General features: G+C 37.9%; 1 protein-coding gene across 1 annotated transcript; it reads right to left on the bottom strand.

Annotated features, from left to right (window-relative positions):
• Positions 1–9,448: 9,448 nt before the first annotated feature.
• LOC121655383 (transmembrane protein 26-like) lies at positions 9,449–19,829 on the bottom strand. Its single transcript, XM_042009997.1, has 6 exons — positions 19,586–19,829; positions 18,846–18,942; positions 18,542–18,631; positions 15,634–15,842; positions 15,267–15,346; positions 9,449–11,138 (listed from the first exon to the last, which is right to left on the bottom strand). The coding sequence occupies exons 1-6, from the start codon at positions 19,774–19,776 to the stop codon at positions 10,843–10,845; spliced, it is 963 nt and encodes a 320-aa protein (XP_041865931.1). The 5' UTR covers positions 19,777–19,829; the 3' UTR covers positions 9,449–10,842.
• Between the last annotated feature and the right edge of the window lie 316 nt (positions 19,830–20,145).

Below are 20,145 nucleotides of genomic sequence, written 5' to 3' on the forward strand. Positions count from 1 at the left end.
GTTCAGTTTATTTGCCATTTGCAGTATAAAAAAAACCACATTGGAAAACAGTTGCAAGAAGCTCAAGCACTGTCCACATATAAACAGACGAAACATAAAAAACACAAGCCTAAAAAGACACACATGGATAGATCATAAGAACACATAGATGCCATAGTAAAACAACAAAACACTGTATAAATAAGTTGCCATTAAAAGGCAATAAAAGCAATACAATAAGGTGCTTGTTCGAGGTATTCAAGGTGCTTTGTTCAAAGTCTTCACAGCTTGTGGAAAAAAGCTGTTAGCATGGCGAGATGTAATGCATTTAACAGAGCAATATCTTTGCCTTGAGGGGAGGAGGTCAAACATCTCAGAAGCAGGGTGGCTAGAGGGATCCCTGATGATCTGCATAGCTCTGGTTAAAAGTCTGGATTTGTAGGAGACCTCTAGGACTGGTAGGTCACAGCCAATTGTCCTACGAGCAGAGCGAACCACTATGTTTAAAATTTTCTTCTCTTTCACAGTGAGATTACCGAACCACACAGTAATAAAGCTGGTAAGAAGAATCTCTATACCACACCGATAAAAGTTATAAAAAGAATAGTTTTGTTTGGAGTAAACTCCCTTAGTTTCCTTAAAAAGAAAAGACGCTGGCGAGACTTTTTAGCAATGTTAGCGGTGTTTGAATGCCAGCTTAGATCCCTGGAGAGAGTCACCCAGACCAGAAGAAACTCATCCAAGTATTAATCTCTAGTAGATTAATGTTTAACAGGACTCCTAAAAAGAGCATTAAACATTTGCAGCTCATCCAGAACTCTGCTGCTAGAGTTTTAGCTAGGACTAAGAGATCTGAACACATCACACCAGTTTAAAAATTCTTTACACTGGCTTCCAGTCAGTCACAGAATAGATTTTAAACCCCTTCTGATCATTTACAAATCCCAGAATGGCTTAGGCCCAGAATACATCTGTGATATGTTCAGAGAATATAAACCTAGCACTACATTACCAATGCATCAAGTTTCAGTGAGCATTTCAGGTGGTGCACACTGTAGTGGTTCTTCATCTTCCTCCTCTTCTTTCTGTGTATTGGTGGTTGGCATAAAACTAACTGGGGAATTACTGTCACCAATTGGTATAGAGTGTGAACCAAAAGTGAGTCTGTCTTTGGATACCTATGCATGAAATCTGCACCGTATATTTAAACTTATCTTGCTTTTAATAATTTCAATTTCATTTATGATTTTATTATTATTTTATTGTGATTTTTTTTTTTTGCTATTTTTTTTATGCTTTTTGTACCATTGTAATGCTTTTAATGTTTTATGTAAAACACTTTAAATTTATCTTGTACATGAAATGTGTTATACAAATAAACTTGCCTTAGCTTGCCTGGTCTTGATAAGGAAGTGGTTCAGTCTAAAAATGAAAGCCGTTGTTTGTTTGTTGGGTTGCTCTGTGTTGCAAAGTTTGAGGCACAATAAAAGAATCAACCACCAGGAGATTAATCACATATGTTAATCATACATATATGATACATATGTTAGTTTTGTGTTTATATTGGTTGCCACAGTTATAACGGAGTGGGTGTCATATTACTTGAGACTGTCATGATCAGAGTGTTACTGGGTTCACAAAATCAGTTAGGCAAAGATTAAAAAAAAAAAACAACAAAAAAATAATTCTGCCATTGTATTGATATTTACTGAGTGTCATTGAACATATCAGAAGCTCATAACAAAACTCCATCCAATGACGCATCTTTTTTAAGATCTGTAATTGGCAGGAAGTTAATGGGCCAAGTTCTGTTCATGTTTCCATGTGTGTTTGTAGAAAGAGAATGGAGAGAGTCAGTATAGGTAGTAGTAGTAGTATTCTTTATTGCGGACTCATGGTCCATAGTAAAAAAAGAAACAACAGACAGACAAACAAATAACATGTACAACATGGGCATAATACGATAAAAGGTTCCTCAATCTTTTAAAAGGCAATTATACCAGTGTCTCCACAGATCAGAGAAATAGCGGATGGCACTGTATTTAATATTTGTCAACAATAGAATAATCATATTTTCTGATGCATTCAATCGACACATAAATTTAAACATTAGGTTCCTTAGAAGGGCTTGTAGAGTGTTCACTCTGTGAGTCACAAACAGTTCGCTAGCACTAGTCCATCTGGGCTTTTTTAACAGAAGCCTCAGGGCATCATTATAGGCAACTTTCAGTCTTTGTAGGCTAGATTTTTTAAAGTTCACCCACAGATGAGCTGTGTATAGTGGGGTACAGTAAGCTCTAAACAAAGTTACTTTCACTCCAACAGAACAAGAGCCAAACCTACGAGACAAAACATTGGCCTGTGCATACAACATTCTGCACTGCCGATACATGTCCTCATCGTCTGATAAAGAATCAGACATAATATGTCCAAGATATTTTACTGTATTAACAACAGTGAGAGTATTTCCAGACAATTTAAAGTGAGGGAACACAAGATCTCTGTCCTCCTTTGTGCGACATATCATGATGACACTTTTAGCAGTGTTGTATTTTACATCATTTTGTTCACCATATACAGAACACACATTAAGCAGTTCCTGAAGACCAGCTGAGCTAGGGCTAAAGACCACCAGGTCATCTGCATACATAAGGTGATTGACCACAGTCTCTCCAGCCATGCACCCAGTTCTGCACTTGCTCAGGGCTAAACTTAGCACTGTTTTCCTGTTTCCGCCTGCTTGCAAAGCTTTTATTATTTTATTTAATTGCTTTTGTTGTTGTTGTTTTATGGCATGACTACAGTCCACAGTAATTAGTGTCTTCCTGTTCATAAATGATCAACAACACTGGATCACATTTCAACATTCCTTGAGAGAAAAACAACAAAAACCAAAACAAAACAAAACAAAAAAACAAAACAAAAAAACTTTAACTAAATTCTGTTAATCATTATGATTGATCATTATTAACAAATTAAACAGAATAATTTTGTGGTAACACCAATAAACCTTACACACATGTTTTTGAACTGTGGGAGGACGCTGGAGTATCTAGAACCCAGGCATACACAGGGAAACATGCAAACTCCACAGAGTTTTGACTGAGGCTTGAACCAGAAACTCGCTTGCTGTGGTTGTCACATATTATGTAGAAAACACCTCCCTTCAACTTCCAAGTAAGTCTCCTCAAGAATCTCAAATGTCTGTTCTCTGGTTCACATTTAGGATTATAATAGCTGCTTTGTGCAGAACACAGATTTGTTTTCCTGCTTATTAGAATTTCCCTTTCAAGCATTTTTTAAAAAGCTTATAAATACAGATGCTGCTTTTTAGATTATTAGCTGAAATCATTTAGAACTGATTGTACTGACTTGTTGTACACATTAAATAAACAAATATCTCCTGAAGTAAAAAAAAAAACAGACCTCAGATTAACATATGGATTGGCACATTTGTATTTATTGTTTTAGTTTAAACAAGAGTTTGCAAACCCAAAGCTCACCCCAAAACATACAATGTGCCAGATGATTTGTTGTGCAAGATATACATACACCACATACTGTAAAGGTTTCATATCCTCACACATTCTGTTGAATCCTTCTGCAGTGTGGGAGGTTTACATGAGAAAACAAAACAGAACCGTAGCTGCTGTGTCAGAAACTGGGGGAGAGTTGAGACACTCTTTGGCTGCAGGGAAAAAAACTGTTCTGCTGGTATGAGGTCCTGAAAGAGGGGAGGGACTGAAAAAGTCTGTGTCTGGGATGGAAGGGATCAGCTCCAATCCGGGCTGCTTGTCTCCTGGTCCTGGAAGTGTACAGTTTTGGAGAGATGGGAGCACCTTCTCAGCAGAGTGGATGACATGCTGCAGCTTGGCCTTGTCTCTGGCCGTGGCTGCAGCAAACCAGACTGTGATAGAGAAAGTGGGGATGGATTCAGTGTTGAAGTTCACCATCAGCTTCACTGGGCGGGGAAACCCCTTTAGCTGTAGAAGAAAGTACAGCTGCTGTTGAGCCTTCTTGATGGAGGAGCTGATGTTCTGTTCCCATTTAAGCTCCTGGGTATTAGTGGTGCCCAGGAAAAAGAAGGACTAGAGGTCACCGGAGTGTTGCAGACGATGACAGGAGAGAAAGGGGTGGGTCATTCCTGAAGTCCACTATCATCTCCACTGTCTTAAGATCTTTAAGCTCCAGGTTGTTCATGGTGCACCAGGACACCAGATGGTCCATCTCACTCCTGTAGGCTGACTTGTCCCCATCAGAGGTGAAGCAGGTTAGGGTGGTGTTCTCAGCAAAGTTCAGGACTTTGACAGACTGGTGTCCAGATGTTCAGCTGTTGGTGTACACGGAGAAAAAAGCTCGTTACATACTCCACGAGAATCGAGAACTTTGTTCTTGTTCTTGAGGCCACAAGAACAAGAATACATACGGGATTGTATACACAGTGGTGTCTGAAAACAGATTAAATAAGTCTTTTCAGACCAATTGTACCATTTTATATGTTTTAAACACTTTGCATTAAAGAATAATAAAGAGTTTCCAGATTAATGCAATTTTTAGTGGAACAGCAGCTATTTAAATGCAGAGCATGATGCAGACTTCTCATGCATTAACATCTGCCGTTAGATCACATTTGAAAGCACATGAGGTTGTAAACAATCATACACGAGTAAGTAGTTTTTGGCATGAAATACCTCAGGTTTAAAGTTCCTCTAGTGGTGGAGCTCTAGAATCTAGATAGAGGGAATGACACAAATCAGAAACAGTTGGATGGGATAGGAAAACTCTTAGGAAGACCAAAAAATGCTCCATCAGTACTGTTCCAAATGAATGCATACTGTATATATGTGCTCCAGATGAACCTGCCTGGGAAATGAAAGATGGGACTTGTTTAGCATTGCAATAAAATCCAAAAGAGGCACAGTCCCATTCACTGGGACCCAGAGACTGGGTCATATTGCAGACAGGATAACCTGGAACTGTCAAGGCACCTGTTTTCAATGTGGTCCTGACCCTCTGAAAAGATTTACTGAAGGCAACACTTTAGTTTTCATCTGTGAGATTACAACGGGCATTTAATGGAAGTGAGTGGGTGGTGAGAAGAAAGGCAAAATAGAAGATAAAAGGAAAGGAAATGCTGCAAGACGATGCAAGACATTGAAGTGCCATAAAATGGCAGCCCAGTTTAACCAAGAAAACTAATTGTTGCTGTAAAATTAGAGGAAATCATTTAATAATAAACTTGACCAGCTTTTATAAATATCTCTAAAACATATTTTTAGGTATTGCAACGGGGTACTGATATGCTTAGCTTGGCAGTAATTTTTATGAATTGGCTTATATGAACTCCCTGATAAATTGGACTATTATGGACTGAATTGGATTATAATTGGACTAGAGTTAACTGTATGGAATTGGACTGTGTTTGTAAAGTGCCTTGAGATGACTTTGCTGTGATTTGGTGCTATACAATTAAAGCTGAAATGAATTAAACATGCTAATAGAATTATATGCAAACATAACGGTTAATCAAGTAGAAGTGCCATATTTGAACTCTGATCATTTTAACACATTATGGGGCTGCATACTTTTATTAGTAGTAGGGGAGTACTGTTGGCAACCCAGAGCCTCTTGTTAAGCGGGGCCCCATCAAAAAGCCTGGAAGGATCAGATTTTTTTTTGTTTTGCATCTTTTAAATATGTATTATCTAGCTCATTGATGTCATAATGAAATCTATCCTGGCTAAAAGAAGGGTTGAGAAACTGAATTTTGTATTAAAAATATTTTTCTCTGAGGGCCTTATCACCGCTTCACAAAAGTGAAAAATAGTTTAGTTCACATCTGCACCCTTTCAATTGATTTATGCAGCCTACCTAGACTGATCCAACAGCCTGGAGTAGGAGGCAGGAAAAAGTAATCTTTCTCCCAGAACAGGAAATCAGGCTACCAAAAAGAGAAAAGAAAGGAAGGAGATGGGGAGAAAATGAGGTGTGTGTGGTTCCTCATTTTTCTGAGAAGAGAGATAAGCAGCACAACTGTACTAACGCACAGTTTCAGCTAATATCAGCAGCAGATGTCTGAGAGTGAAGGCAGCATGTTAGGCTTCATACAGGGACCTGGCACTGTGATATTAGGAAGAGAGGGAGATGAGTGGCACTTCTACCATTATCTCAGGTCTTTACAGAAATTCTGTCCTCCAAGAGTCCTTCCTCAGTGAGTTGCTGGTGGTTAAACCAATCACAGCCTGGAACCTGCACACAATTAGCATAAATAAGCACCCTCAACCACATCCCAAAGGTACTCTAGCATACTGAGATCTGGCGACTGGTGATCTGGTGGATGCTGTTGGAGTACAGTGAACCCATCGTCATGTTCAAGATACTAGTTTGAGATTATTTGAGCTTTGTGACATGGTGCATTATCCTGCTGGAAGCAGCCATCAGAAGATGCTACACTGGTCATAAAGGGATGAACATGGTCAGTGACATTTATCAGGTAGGCTGCAGCATGATGCTCAATAAGGAGCCCAAAGTGTGCTAAGAAAATATCCCCTACACTCTTACACCACCAGACTTGTTTTTTACACCAAATTCTGACCCTACCGTCTGAATGTTGCAGCTAAAATAGAGACTCATTGGACCAGGCAAAGAATTTCCAGTCGTCATTGTGCAAATTTGGTGAGTGTGTGAATTGTAGCCTTAGTGTCCCCCTCTTAGCTGACAGGAGTGGCACCTTGTGCGGTCTTCTGCTGCTACAGCCCATCTGCTTTAGGTTCAACATGTTATACATTCAGATATGGTATTCTGTACACTTTGGTTATAGCCTGTGGTTTTTTGAGTAGCTGTTACCTTTCTGTCATCTCAAACCAGTCTGCCCATTCTCTTCTGACACTAACAAAGCATTTGGTCCAGGGAGCTGCTGCTCACTGGATACTTTCTCTTTTTAGGGCCCTTTCTTGCTCATTACGATGCTCACTTCGAACTTCAGCGAGTATGACCATTGACCATGTTTGCACAGATTAATTGAGCTGCTGCCATGTGATTGGTTGATTAGCTATTAGTGTTAACAAGTAATTGAACATATGTACTTATGTACTGTATGGATGGATGTATGTGTAGTGGTGAACACGTGAGTTTTTGAATTTAGCTCGAAAGCTGGCTCCTCCCCTTCATGAGAGCGGGAGTAAATAAGACACCTGCTGACCTCCTTCTCACCCTCCTTCCTGTAATTGCTTTTGTTGTTACCCACTTTAGGTTTTATTTTGTTTTTGTTTTATTCACCATTTTGGCTTGGTTGTTGGTTATAACTGTGTTTAGCCTATCTTTAGGAGTTAGTAGTTGTTTAAGCTTACTTTTTACATTGATCAATTTAGATTTATTCTCTTTTGTTTTAACTTGTGCTCTTCCTTTTAGACCACTGGAAATCATTAAATGGATGGGCTAGACACTCATGTTTAGAAATCCCCACTTTTGTGCATGGTTTGGTGCACTGTGTACACAAGGGCTCCACGTTTTAAGTTTGTTGTTGGTGGGAGTGGTAGTACACCTTGGCACTCCTCTCTGTAAGCTGTACTCCACCTGTAGCCCCAGCTAGTCAAATTTTTCTATAGTTATGTAGCTTTTAGCCTTTTAACTTAAATAGTAAAATTTTAAACTTAAGTTGATTCAATTTTGATATTTAGATTTTTGATTGAAATATTTAATTTGCAGTCACATCTGTCTAACAGAAACAAGACCATGACCATATTCCACAATTTTGAATAAAGCAATAATAACTTTAATCTTGAATCTTCCCATTTTGGACTCCACCACTCATTGTACACTCTGCCAACTTAATCAAAGAGTCCTGGTCAAGGTGGTGACATAAACACAACTTCATATTCACATGAATCAATTTCTTTAAAGGTACAGTGTGTAAGAATTACTGACATTTAGTGGCAAAGATGAACATAAAATAGTTTCAAATGGAAGGCACAGTTGGCACGTAGTCAGGGGAAGACAACTGCTTGTCCTCCTGAGCTGTAACCTGTTGGCTGACCTTTGATTTTGTTACATGCGGCACCTCTAAAGTTACTGCACAATCTAGCTGCAATTTCTGATGAATGAGGAAATAAATTAATAGAAAGGAGTCATGATGTGATTAATATGAACGTCACATTAATGGTATGCTGTCAAACAAAATGCCTAAATGAGGCGTTGTGTAAAACTAGAGTTCTTCAACAACTTAATGAGTCCATAGAAAATTAGTTCGGAAATTGTGGCACAGCACATTCCCAATGTCAGAGTTAATGTGCTATTATTCTACTTGTGCCTGGAGATATTGAAATATAATATTCATATGACATGTTGGCTCTTGGGCACCCTCTCTCACCACTGGCTGTGGAAGAATTGCCATTGATGAGACAGATATGTCCAAGGTAGGTGGTTTGGGGCAGCACTCTCCACTAATGAATTGTACAGAAGCCTTTTTGTGAACATGGGTGTATGGTATATACTGAGATATATTATGACTGACACTTTAATCCCTAGGTGTTGGCAAAATGCACTGCCAGCAATGTAAGCTATGCTAAAGAGGCTTTCAGTCCTTTACAGTGTGCTGTATGTGAACTGCCTGTGAGAGCCAACCATGTTGGACCAGCATCTTTGTTTTATTTAGAATCAACTGCAGCCTGAATGACAAACCAGCCATCCCTCTTATATATTCACACAACATAGAGTAATAAATTTAAAGATTGCCTGGACCAGCCAGAATCAAGACTGAGCTGGTTACACCAAGACACTTTTAACTCGTTTTTTTCTTCCCTGTCCTCTGACAGCTACTTAAATGACGTTATCATCATAACTATCAGTGTCTATAAGTGGTGAATTGGTCACTACAAAGGCCTTCTGTACATCTATTTACATTTCTCTATAAGTTTCAGATTACAGATTTAGTTGGAATAACAATGATTTTCTCAACCTTAAATGATAATGAGAGAGAGTGTATGTTAAAGATGAAATATGTACCTTTCCAACCTTAAATTTCCTTGTTCCAGATTCATTTGAAGGCACAGTGACATATATAATGTGCATTTCTAGAGCCGTTGCTACCTATCTGCATCTCAAGGCTGAGAAACCACACTTCAAAACTTTATGCAGCCTGTTGAGTTTTACTTTACGCACTGCGTCATATGCTAGCAAGCAGACATAAACACACTGGCCAATTTTAAAACGCGCCATGGCTGATTCAACAAAGAAACGCAAGAAGACATTTTTGGAGGAAAAGAGGTAAAGAAGGAGAGAGAGGGACAGAGCAAAAGATAAGACAAGAGTCAAGATAACACTGGTTTTTACTGGCTGTGAGAGCTCACAGTACAGGTACAGATAGGATGCAAGATGGATGCCAAATTAGTCGTCGGGAGAGTGCATGTTACTGAGAAAATATGCAAAAGTTCTGTAGTGCGTCTTTAATGCATAAATGAAGCTTAGTTTCTTTCACTGTTTTAATAAATCTTTACATGCAAAGAATCTTTCAATGCGATAAGGAAACATTAAAAATGTTTACGTCAGACATTCAAATAGTATGCAGGTTCAAATTATTATACATTTTGGTATTTGCCAGGAAAAAAAAAACAAAAAACAAAAAAAAAAAAACATGCACGTCAGAGAGAGAGAGGAGCTCTGATGATCTTGGCTTCTTATAAGTCAGCGAATGACTGAAAAACTCATGACAGTTTGACATCGTCTGCAGTGCTTTTACTTGGAACTGAACACCCTTCTGTCCTAAAATAGATGCTGATGCAATCATTCAGACAGACGAGTCTGATTCATCTACAGTCAAAAGTTGAAGGTTATAAGTGTCAGTGCACTGACATCCATAGATGGGAGACATCCATGTTTGTTCTTACTATTTATAGTAGTTGTTAACAAAAATAATAAAACATTTTGTATATTTTTAGTTGCACTGTATATTTTTCATTTTAAATCATGAAATACACTGATTCATTGACATTATATAAACAATGAAGAGTCTAAATTGGTTATGCCAAATGCACAACCCATTTAAAGCTCTATACATGAGTATACATTACACAATAGTAAAAACAGTTAAAAAAATTTCTAGGGTGACATGATTAGTATATCTCCAAAATCTTAAAAAAAATAATAAAAATAAAAATCCAAGGTTGTGATATTATGTTTCTCAGGTAGAAGGACAGGATGATTTCTTATAATTTTGGAACAGAAAATTTGCTTTCTCATCATAGTTTGTTAACATTTCACAGCCTTTGTTCCCTGTCTTATCTGTAAGCCTGACTTGCTTCCTGCACATGCCACCCTCACTTCCTCTGAATCAGACAGCAAATGCTTATGTAAGATTATTATCTAATCTTCAATATGGATTTTATGAGAACTATAATAACAAACACAGGTCATTCTTTTGTTCTACTCTAATTGTGATGGCAGTCTCAGTAATGTGCATAATTTATAGTACAGTACAGTTTTCCCACCTCCTCCTTCTGCTCTATTTCCTTCTTTGGCGGAATCCTCTTTCTGACAGTTGCCACATCAGTTAATCTGTCAAAACCAGACACTCTATACATGACTTAAACTAACTTTTTCAACAGTGTTCATGCACTAATACAGACATACTGTACACAGGCGAAGCACTGATTTTGACTGACTTCTGGAGGGTTCAAAATATCAGTAAGACAAAGTTTTAAATGAATTTGCAGACAAGTGAAATGTAAACATTATCCCATCATGTTTTCACCTGTCAACAGCATTTTATTTTTTCAAGTTTGTCCTTCTTTCCCCTGCTCCTTTTTACCTGTCCATTACTATAACATTTTGAGCGTGACACATTTTCATCTCCAGGAATTCCATGACTTATGGGACGGAACTGCTACTCATAGGGTTGTGGCTGGAAGGTCTGAAGTCCTGACATATAACAGCCAACCTGTACAAATTCAGTATGACCACTAGGAAGTTTTTGAAAGCAAAGAAAGCAAGCATCTGGTGGAAGACACGAAAGTGGGTCATTACGGTGAGCCGGACCACAAGGAAAGGGCCGTCCTGGATAAACAAGGCCTCCACGATGCTCCAAATGTCAGTGCTGTGTCTAGCCAATAAGGTGTCTTCCTGGATGCCCATATCACCCTCACTCTCTGATGCAGAATTCACCACTATTCAAAAAAGAAGAAAAAAAAAGTTGAGAATATGTTAGGCCAAAATTCAAACAACTTTTTCTGCTGTTTTTGACAGGTTTGCATTCATATCTACATTCTGTCATGAAGGAAATAACCAGCTCACCCTTCATTCACAAACCAACCACGATGTTCAATTTCGATTCAGTTCCAGTTTAATAAATTTCAGATTTAATGGTTTCGGCTTCTACAAGTGGCTTGCATCTCATGGTCATGTGGATGCAACTGCTCACTGAATTTAAACTGGTCATTTGTGTCAGCAAGAACAGAAAAAACATCATATTTGTGAAACTACCCAGGAGATTAATTTGAGATTAAATAGAAACAATAACAGATAATATGTTGTGGACATTTAGCTTGAAAGAAAGAAAAATGTTTGTCAAGTTATAAAGGAAAAGATTTTTTCTTTTTTTTAATGGGGCAGCAATGTGCATAATCACAGATTTGATTTTCTCCAAAGAAAAATTAAAAACAAGAAACTGAAACTGGTGGGGCCCTGTGAGTGGTCCATTTCAAGTTACTGCTGCCTCTTACTGGGCCAATGGATGAATTTAATGTACCTCAGAAGTGTGAAGTTGGAACTTTAATGCAAGTCTATTTGGAACTCATTGCATTTGATGTGCATACTGGGGGGTTTTGTGCATTTTTTTTAAATCAATTTTAAAATGAATTTAAATGTCTTGCTCGGTTAGCCTTGAGTCAAAAATTCACATCTTCTGTGACATTATGAAGTCTGTTCAACATTTGGCTGTGCTGCACAGCTTGACTTGGTGTGATGCATGATGGTCTTCAAGCAATACATACCTGTTAGAAATCTTGTTCAACTTCATGGCACCAAGAAAATGACCATGTAACATGACATTAAACCACTCTAAAAGCGAGGTTGCTGCATTCTGTGAAGGTTAGGTGTGGCTGCGGTTCTTCTCTTACTGTCCAAAAACTTTACTGACACTTGAGATCTGTTTTTATCTTCAGACATGAGGCCTGTGAAACGAAGCTGGATCGTCTCTAATTGAGGTCATTTCAGGGTTAACGCTGTGTTTTCCATACTACACTGCTGGTTCACTTCTTATTGGGGTAAGTCACCATGGTAACTTACACTGAACTGCCCATTCTTAGAACATTCTGTCGATGTTGGTGCATGGGTTGTGAGAGGAGCTCTTAGGACAGCGTTTTTATGCATAGATCCATCCCTATTCTGAAATGCTGTCTTCCTCTCTTCCTGTTTATCCCATCCAAAATTCCTCTCAATCAAAGGCATACTTAGAAATCCATAAGATTCTCATCAACAAATGGACTGCATTCAGACAGCACTTTTTTTTTTTTTTGCCTTTCTCACCACTTTGGCATGTATGTGACATAAGGCAAGGATGGTTTTTAACCACCACGACCTTGTCCCTCGTGGACTCCTGTGGTGGAGTGCTCTGGGAGTATGGATTACTGGACCCCCTTGTACCAGCTGCCCAGTCCCTGTACGACCTGTGCCAGAGCTTGGTCTGCATTGCCGGCAGTAAGTTGGATTTATTTCAGTTGAATGTCAGACTCCTCCAAGGCCGCTCTTTGTCACTGATTCTGTTCATAACTTTAATGGACAAAACTTCTAGATGCAGCCTAGAGGGAGGTGTTGAGGGGATCCGGTTTGGTGGCCTCAGGATTAGGTCTCTGCTTTTTTGGCCGAAATGAGTTTCCGCCACAGGGTGGCCGGATTCTCCCTAAAGACCCGGTTGTGCTCCCTTACTAGGGACGTCTGTTTCAAACATTATCATACGTTGCAGTCATACTTTCATGCGTCTTTTACGTTGCCATGGTTTTAAGTCAATTCCTCCACTGGTGGGCAATGCTGAGTTCAGAGTTCACTACTGCTATCTGACATCAGTTTTAGACACCAGTTGGTGGCGGTAATGCATCGCTATAAAATTGTTTCCAACCGCCCAAAACACTTTCATAGTCTTTCTTCAAAGCTCATTCAATTTCTACATTTGTTGTACTCGTCTTCATCCTTCTTCTGCTTTTATTATCTTCCTGTTCTTCTTTTCTGGTTTATTTCTTGGTCGCATATGCTCAGCATTGCCACTGCAATTTCTGGTGGAATTGCTCCATTTTCTGCGTCAAGCAACAGATAGCTAAGCTCCGTTACGTCTGTAAACAAGCCAGGAGATGGACGAAACTGTCCGCCTGTCTGTGTATCAGTCTTCTGTGTTGAGCATAAATGTGCCTTTAGAGATAGGGTGAGACGAAGAAGAACCGGTGATGAAACGTCGTAGGTGGACCGTCCAGAAGGAGGACAGATTAAGAAGTAAATGTCTGCTGTGGATCATTGATGTGTTACAGTATAATGATCTAACAAATGAGAGAAGTATATAAAACTCATTCATCCCTCCAGATGCTGATGAGTTGATGTAACATGATATACTAATGATTTGTAATTCCCTACTGATCTTGGAGGGAAACTCTCCTCTTGTTTGCTTTGCTGTGGGCAGATCAGCCCTGTTCGATATCAACAGACCAACATATCACAAGAAATGCTAAAAAAATCTAGTCGTAGTCTTGTAAATAGTGACCCCAGAAGATTCACAGTTTTTGTACAATCTCAGTCTGAGACTAGGCACTTGTTAGATGTGAGCAGGTGTGAGCTGGTATTTTTTTTTTTGCAAATCTTTTCAAAGTCTTCTGATGTAAGCCCAGCTTTAGGAAATTTCTTTAGTTAAAAAAGACTAAATTATCTGACTGAACTCCAGCTGACATAATCAAATTCAGCTTAAGTTATTTGCCAAATTTCAACAGAATTTACCTCTGTGAAACAATGTGAATAAAAGCAATTGTAAGCAAAGATTTTCATAAGCTGGTGAAGCCTTGATTCTGAGTGTGACTGAATCATTTATCGAAGTTCTGTTCCACATGATATTTGTAAATAATACACATACAATAGAGCACATATAGCTAGTAATTACTAACAGTTGTTTCAATTGTTGCTTTGAAGCTCTGAAAGTTTTTAGACATTTTTCTATGATTTACGCAGGACAGCTGGACTTTCTTGGAAGTGGAAAACATGAGGAGTCGCCCGCATTGTTTTGTTTCCTCAAGACTGAGACATAGTGTAAATGCATGACTTATTTATTCCTTCCCTTCCTTTTTTTAAAACTGCTAACAGATTCATTCACTGCCACTATTTTGTAACTCTTCTGTAACTTCCACATCATATAATTCTTATCATCAAGGTTAAGCATCAACCTCAGCTTCCCAGAAAATGTGAGTAATTCTTATTATGCTGAAAAAGGTTTGAATGCCTTCAGGTCCAAGACTAATGGACAAACTCAGCCCACTGATGGTGATTGTAAGATAGCATCTCAGAAACAGCTTCTAAATGGATTTTCATAACAAGGCACACTCATGTGAACAGACATAAACAGATGTTCAAGCTAAGTGCCCTAAATGCATCATGACTTTGAGAATACTCATTACACTTATCAGCAACCAATAACAAGCTATAAGATTATGCATTAAATAATTCAGAGTAGTTGTGTGGTTTATCTGTTCTGCAAACCATTTGTTTTACTTTGTTTCTTTTCTCATAACCTCATCCGTTGCTTTCTCAGACTTCAGAAAGTATGGGTTGTGGGTGCAGTGCAGTGAAGTTTCAAATAATTAAAGAAAAAAAAAACAAAAAAAAAAAACATAAAATAATAATCTGATAGTTTGGCTGCGACTGATAATGCTTTCCTCTTATTAGCCAAGTTAGAAGCTGGAGACTTTTTATCAATTTATCATAGATTTCTGTTCTGAGATTCTATTTCAAAGAATATCAATATTGATACGAAATTCTATAATAATGATTTCTAATCTGATCTGCCCTGAGAACTAAAAGTCTAGGTTCTGTGTGATAAAGTATTCATGGTTTATTTGGGGTTTAGAAAGTTAAAGCACATTTTTTAGTTAATAATTGGATAACTTTGGAGATAAAAGAGCAACTGATTCTAGCTGATCTACTTTTCACTATTTACTTTAAGCCTCAGATGGAACACCTGGACTTTGACAAAGTCCCCCCCCCCCCCTTTTTGTCTGCTGTAACTTCTTCCTAAGCACAAAAACACAGAAACAGACACTGACCAGCCAGATGTAGGGGAAATTGCAACATGCTCCATGTCCACACAGCTAAGATGATGTGGACCAGCAGAAAACTTTCTTCTCTGCAAAATACAAACAGGCAGAAATTATCTGAGTGCATTCATATAATATGAACAGGCATATTGAATAGACATGTTGTCACCCTCTTAAAATAATACCCTATGTAACTTCTTTCACGTTTTTCCAAAAAACTGAAAAAAATTTAAGTTTTTCTGTTTTTAGAAAAAAAAGGATTTAAGCTATTATTTTAAGAGGGTAAACAATATGCATTTGCATGGTTTAGTCAATACATTTAATAGAAAACTGTGAAACATATTTGCAAACAAGTCAGAATATAACTGGCACCCACTTGACATCTCTCAGGGTTTCACTGGTGAATTCCAGGATGTCTGCTGCTGTACCAACAAAAATTAAGAGGAGTTGAGACAGTTCGTCTCTTGTGACTCCACCTCCAAGGGGGAGGAGCCACTTTCCTACAATGACGAGGATGAGCACGATCTGATGAAGAGCCAGGATCCAGTCATCGGAACAGACAGCCGAAAAAAGGTAGTTAATTTTCTAAAGATGGAAAAAAGACAAATTAATATTTAATGGTTAATCTGACAGGAATCTGACAGGATCTGAAAAGGAATTCCAAGATTTTAAAACTTACCCCCTACTGTCACACCTTTTTGAGAGAATATCCAAGCAATACAAGCAATAAATTTAGAAACAGCAACTTGACCACAGACAGTGTAATGACATTTGGCCAGTTCTTCATGTCTGAGTGTCGCTTGCCACCAGTATCTACTTGGCTCGACTCAAATCAGTTGGAAGACAATGAGGCGTTTGTCAGACTAACTTTAGAAGTAAAAGAAGAAAGCCAGAGAAGGTTGCAGGCAGTGATCTGAAACACTTTAAAGAAGTACAAGGGAGTTCAGCCAGGTCCTTTTGAAGGAGTGGCATCACTTCCAGCCCAACAGCAGCCTGCAGTCTATACACATCACATTTCTGGCTTTACTCAGCTCACTCAGATCCCTGGTTAAGTTAGTGGTTTTAGCACCAACTTAACCAGGGATCTGAGTGAGCTGAGTAAAGCCAAAAAAAGCTGCTAAAAAATGTTAAAAAAAAGTACCTGGTTCCAGGTGATACAACCTAATCCAAAACCCTAAAAACCAAATCAAGTGAAGTCAAGCTGAGTTGGTTTTAGTGGAAAAGCGCTATAAGGCTTATGCCTAAGAGTTTGTTCACTAAAGATGAACAATGCTGTTGCCCCCTCCTTAAAGTATGGTTGATGATTTTGAATGAATACTCATTTTCCTTGAAGTCAAAGCTTTGATGGATGAGCACGAAAAAAAAGGAAAAAAGTGGCAGAAAAAAAAGAGTATGCTTCCTCCAGACACTAAGTCATTATGTTCAGAATAACACTGAAAGAATTTTATATTTATCCTGCTGTCAACAAATCCACAACAAAGACCATCTCATCTCTGGTGCAAAAAACCAGGAAACCTCACAAAAGATCTGCTGGATTGCAGCGCAGCAATAGCTCCTAATAAAGGTCTTGGTTACTGTACACATGTATGTACACGACAACAGAAGGGAAGAACTCTATTGTGTGTGACTGCTTCAGGGTTTTTTTTAGTTTGAGAAAACAATGGGTGTCTGTTACTCAGACTAATTGATCAAACTAAACTAAACGTCATACGAGTTAATTATTAGGTATGATCTTTAAATAGTATTTGGATGCTATTTGAAAATGTAGAACATTGTAAGTCTTAGCCTTCAGTAACTTTTTTATGCTACACAACATAAACAGTAGTTTAAGTGACTCATGTTATAGAGCAGCTAAATGAAGCGTGCCTTCCAACTCTTATCTGTTTAATTTGCCTGGGTGGTCGAAAAGTTGTTAATCAGTTTAAATGCCCTAATCTAGCCTCAGGCCTTTCATTCGTAAACTCCTATCTGCTATACTATGGAACAACTTAGTTAAAACTTTATCTGTATTTCCTGATTTAACGCTGGTTGGGTACATTTTGTCTGACTTTAAACAGCAACTTACATTTATTTTTATTATTTATTATTTTTATTTTTTGATTTATAGGCTTTTAATATTGCTGGCGTAGAGGTCTGTTTTCAGGTCTGTTTGACACCGTGCAAAGCAAAGCAAAAGGACAACTTCTCAAAATTCAAATGCTGCTGATAAAGTAATTGTTTTGTTATTTTTAAGAAAGTTTGCTAGCTGGTACAGGATGTGGTTTATTATAACTAGTTAAAATGCTAGCTTTTTTGTTTACTGTACTTAAACAGTATTGAAACACAACAAATGTAAAGTCTTTGACATTCATCTGAGGCATTCAGGAACTCCAACAATTTCCTGTAAAACACTCTTTTTAATATTCAGAAGTACCACGTAAGCATTTAAACACATGTCTCCTGTTATGGAGAAGAATCTGCTACATGAAACTGCAGCTAAAGAAACCTTTTTCTAACTAATCGTAATTTGCTTTCCTGCTGCCTGTGTAAACTCCTTATCAATCCTGTTGTGGCACAATTTACCTATTTAATTATCCAGATTTATAGATATGTCAGGAAAATGGCTTTTCCAAGAAACCAGGCCTTTCTTTGTCTGTATCTCTCACGGATATGCCATTTCTGAATCATTTAAGTACAACATCTGGATTTGTAATTCCCAGATGTACATGTTTTTATAAAAATCTGGCAGCCACATAGTCTGTACAAAACTCTCCACTTTAGCTTCCAAGTGTGTCTCCTCTAGGATCTCAAACATCTGTTCTCATGTGTCACATTTAGAATTATAATAGCTGCTTTGTTCTGATCTACATTATATGTGCTTATTAGGATTTGACATTTAAGTTACATAAAAAACAGAAACATATGGACGCAGCTTTTTTCATTAATTGTTGGAATTAATTGTTGTTAATTCAGATGTGTTTGAAAGAAGATTCTCCTGATCTCAGATTAACAGATGGATAGATACATTTTTATTTTTACATTTATTTATTAATTTGAGCCTTCAAACTCAAGGCTCACCCCAATGCCAACAATGTGCTAGCTAAAGTGCTGGTTCATGACATCTATAGACATTCATAGATGACATAATGTAAAGGTTTCAGTTCCTCACATGCTCCGTTGAATACCTTCTGCAGTGTAAGGAGTTTTCCACATAATACTAGAGAAATAGTCTGAATAGTTTTCCTCACACTTTTTCATTTCTCTTTACTCAGGAATATCAAAAGAAGCATTTTCCAGTTTCCTACCTTAAAATAATCGTGGTCCGTTTGGTTTTCTCCCATCTTGTTCTGATTAACCAGCCCAAGCAAATTATCCAAAGAGTCAAGCTTTTTGCACTGAAAACAGATAAAAGAAACCTTGTTTACTTGTTTATACCTTTAAACTCTTTGCGTTAAAGAGTAAATGCAGTATTTAATGACACAGAAGCTGTAAATGCAAAGAATTCTGTAGCTTTCCCAGGTACCAATGTCATTAGGTCACACCTGGAAGTATTGTTTTAAGCATTTGTACATTAAACAAGTAGCTTTTTTTGGTTCTGGCACAAAGTACCTCACGTTCATTGTCCGTGTTCAGATGATGATCAAGCTCCAGGATCCAGATGGAGGGAATAATACAGATCAGAAATGTTAAGATGGGAGGAGAAAGCCTATAGGAAGATCAAAAACATGCCATCACTACTGAATACAATACAAACTTTGGATATTTCTATAAGCAGACCTCAGATTAAATTATTTGGAAAGTAGTTTATTTAAATAAAAATCAAGACATTACATTGGCTATAGGCAGAGTATTATGTTATCAAATTGTTCTTTAGTAACTCCCTTGAAATACTACTACTACTACTACTACTAATAATAATAATAATAATAATAATAATAAAAAAAACAGCTGTTTTTTTTTTTTTTTTTTTTTTTTTTTTTTTTAGAACAACTGTATTGGGCTGGATGTAATGTTAGATTAAATGGAAGAAACATCAACACATGGAGGAAGACTGTCCAGGGAGTTTCCTGCAGTGAGAGTTTAGGGGTACCAGCCCATCCTTGTCCCAGCACAATGCCGGCAGTGGGACAAGCAGGATGCAGGGTGCAGAGGGAAGTGGGGGAAGGGATACAGTTTAGGGAGAAGGGCAACCAAAAACATTAATATAACTTTTACAACACACCTGTTAAACGATAAATATATATATGAGATAATCAGACAGTTGAGGTTAGTTTTGCATGACATGAGCCTCCTGAAGGATAATATAATGACAATGTTACAACATTTAAGAATAATGCTCAGTTTCTTACCATTTGTAATCCTTTCCTTGACGTCGCTTTAGAGTTATTATCATTTCAATAACAAGAGGCAATAAGAGGAGAGTCAGTAACCAGTAATTGGGATCTTTCATCACCCATGTCACTCTCAAGAGTCCGATCAGAGAGACTAGGATAAATAAAACTCTAGTTACAATCGCACTTATAAACTTAAACAGAGCCATCCCGCCGGCGCAGCGCCGCCGTTTTCCCTGACGAGTCAGATCTCACAGAGCCGGGGACAGCACAATGACATAGGAAAAAAAGTTCAAAAACGGTCCTAAAAAGTGTAAGCCCCGCCTTAAGCCCCCCTTTTTTTTGTTTGTTCGACAGTGAATCAGATAACGGTGAGTAACGACACATCATGCAGAGGCATTTAAAAACAGCGCAAGTCGTCACAGAGAGTTAATTAATTAATTAATTAATTAATTAATTTTTTAGTTATAACTTGTTTATTTTTTAATTTGTTTTTGTTTTCTGTAAAGTGATTTACCAGTGACATCTTAAATTGGCCACAAACTGCTCTTTTCCTCCGAACCAGCATCATGAAGAAA

Source organism: Melanotaenia boesemani, chromosome 16 (assembly GCF_017639745.1).
Source record: "Melanotaenia boesemani isolate fMelBoe1 chromosome 16, fMelBoe1.pri, whole genome shotgun sequence".
NCBI lineage: Eukaryota > Metazoa > Chordata > Actinopteri > Atheriniformes > Melanotaeniidae > Melanotaenia > Melanotaenia boesemani.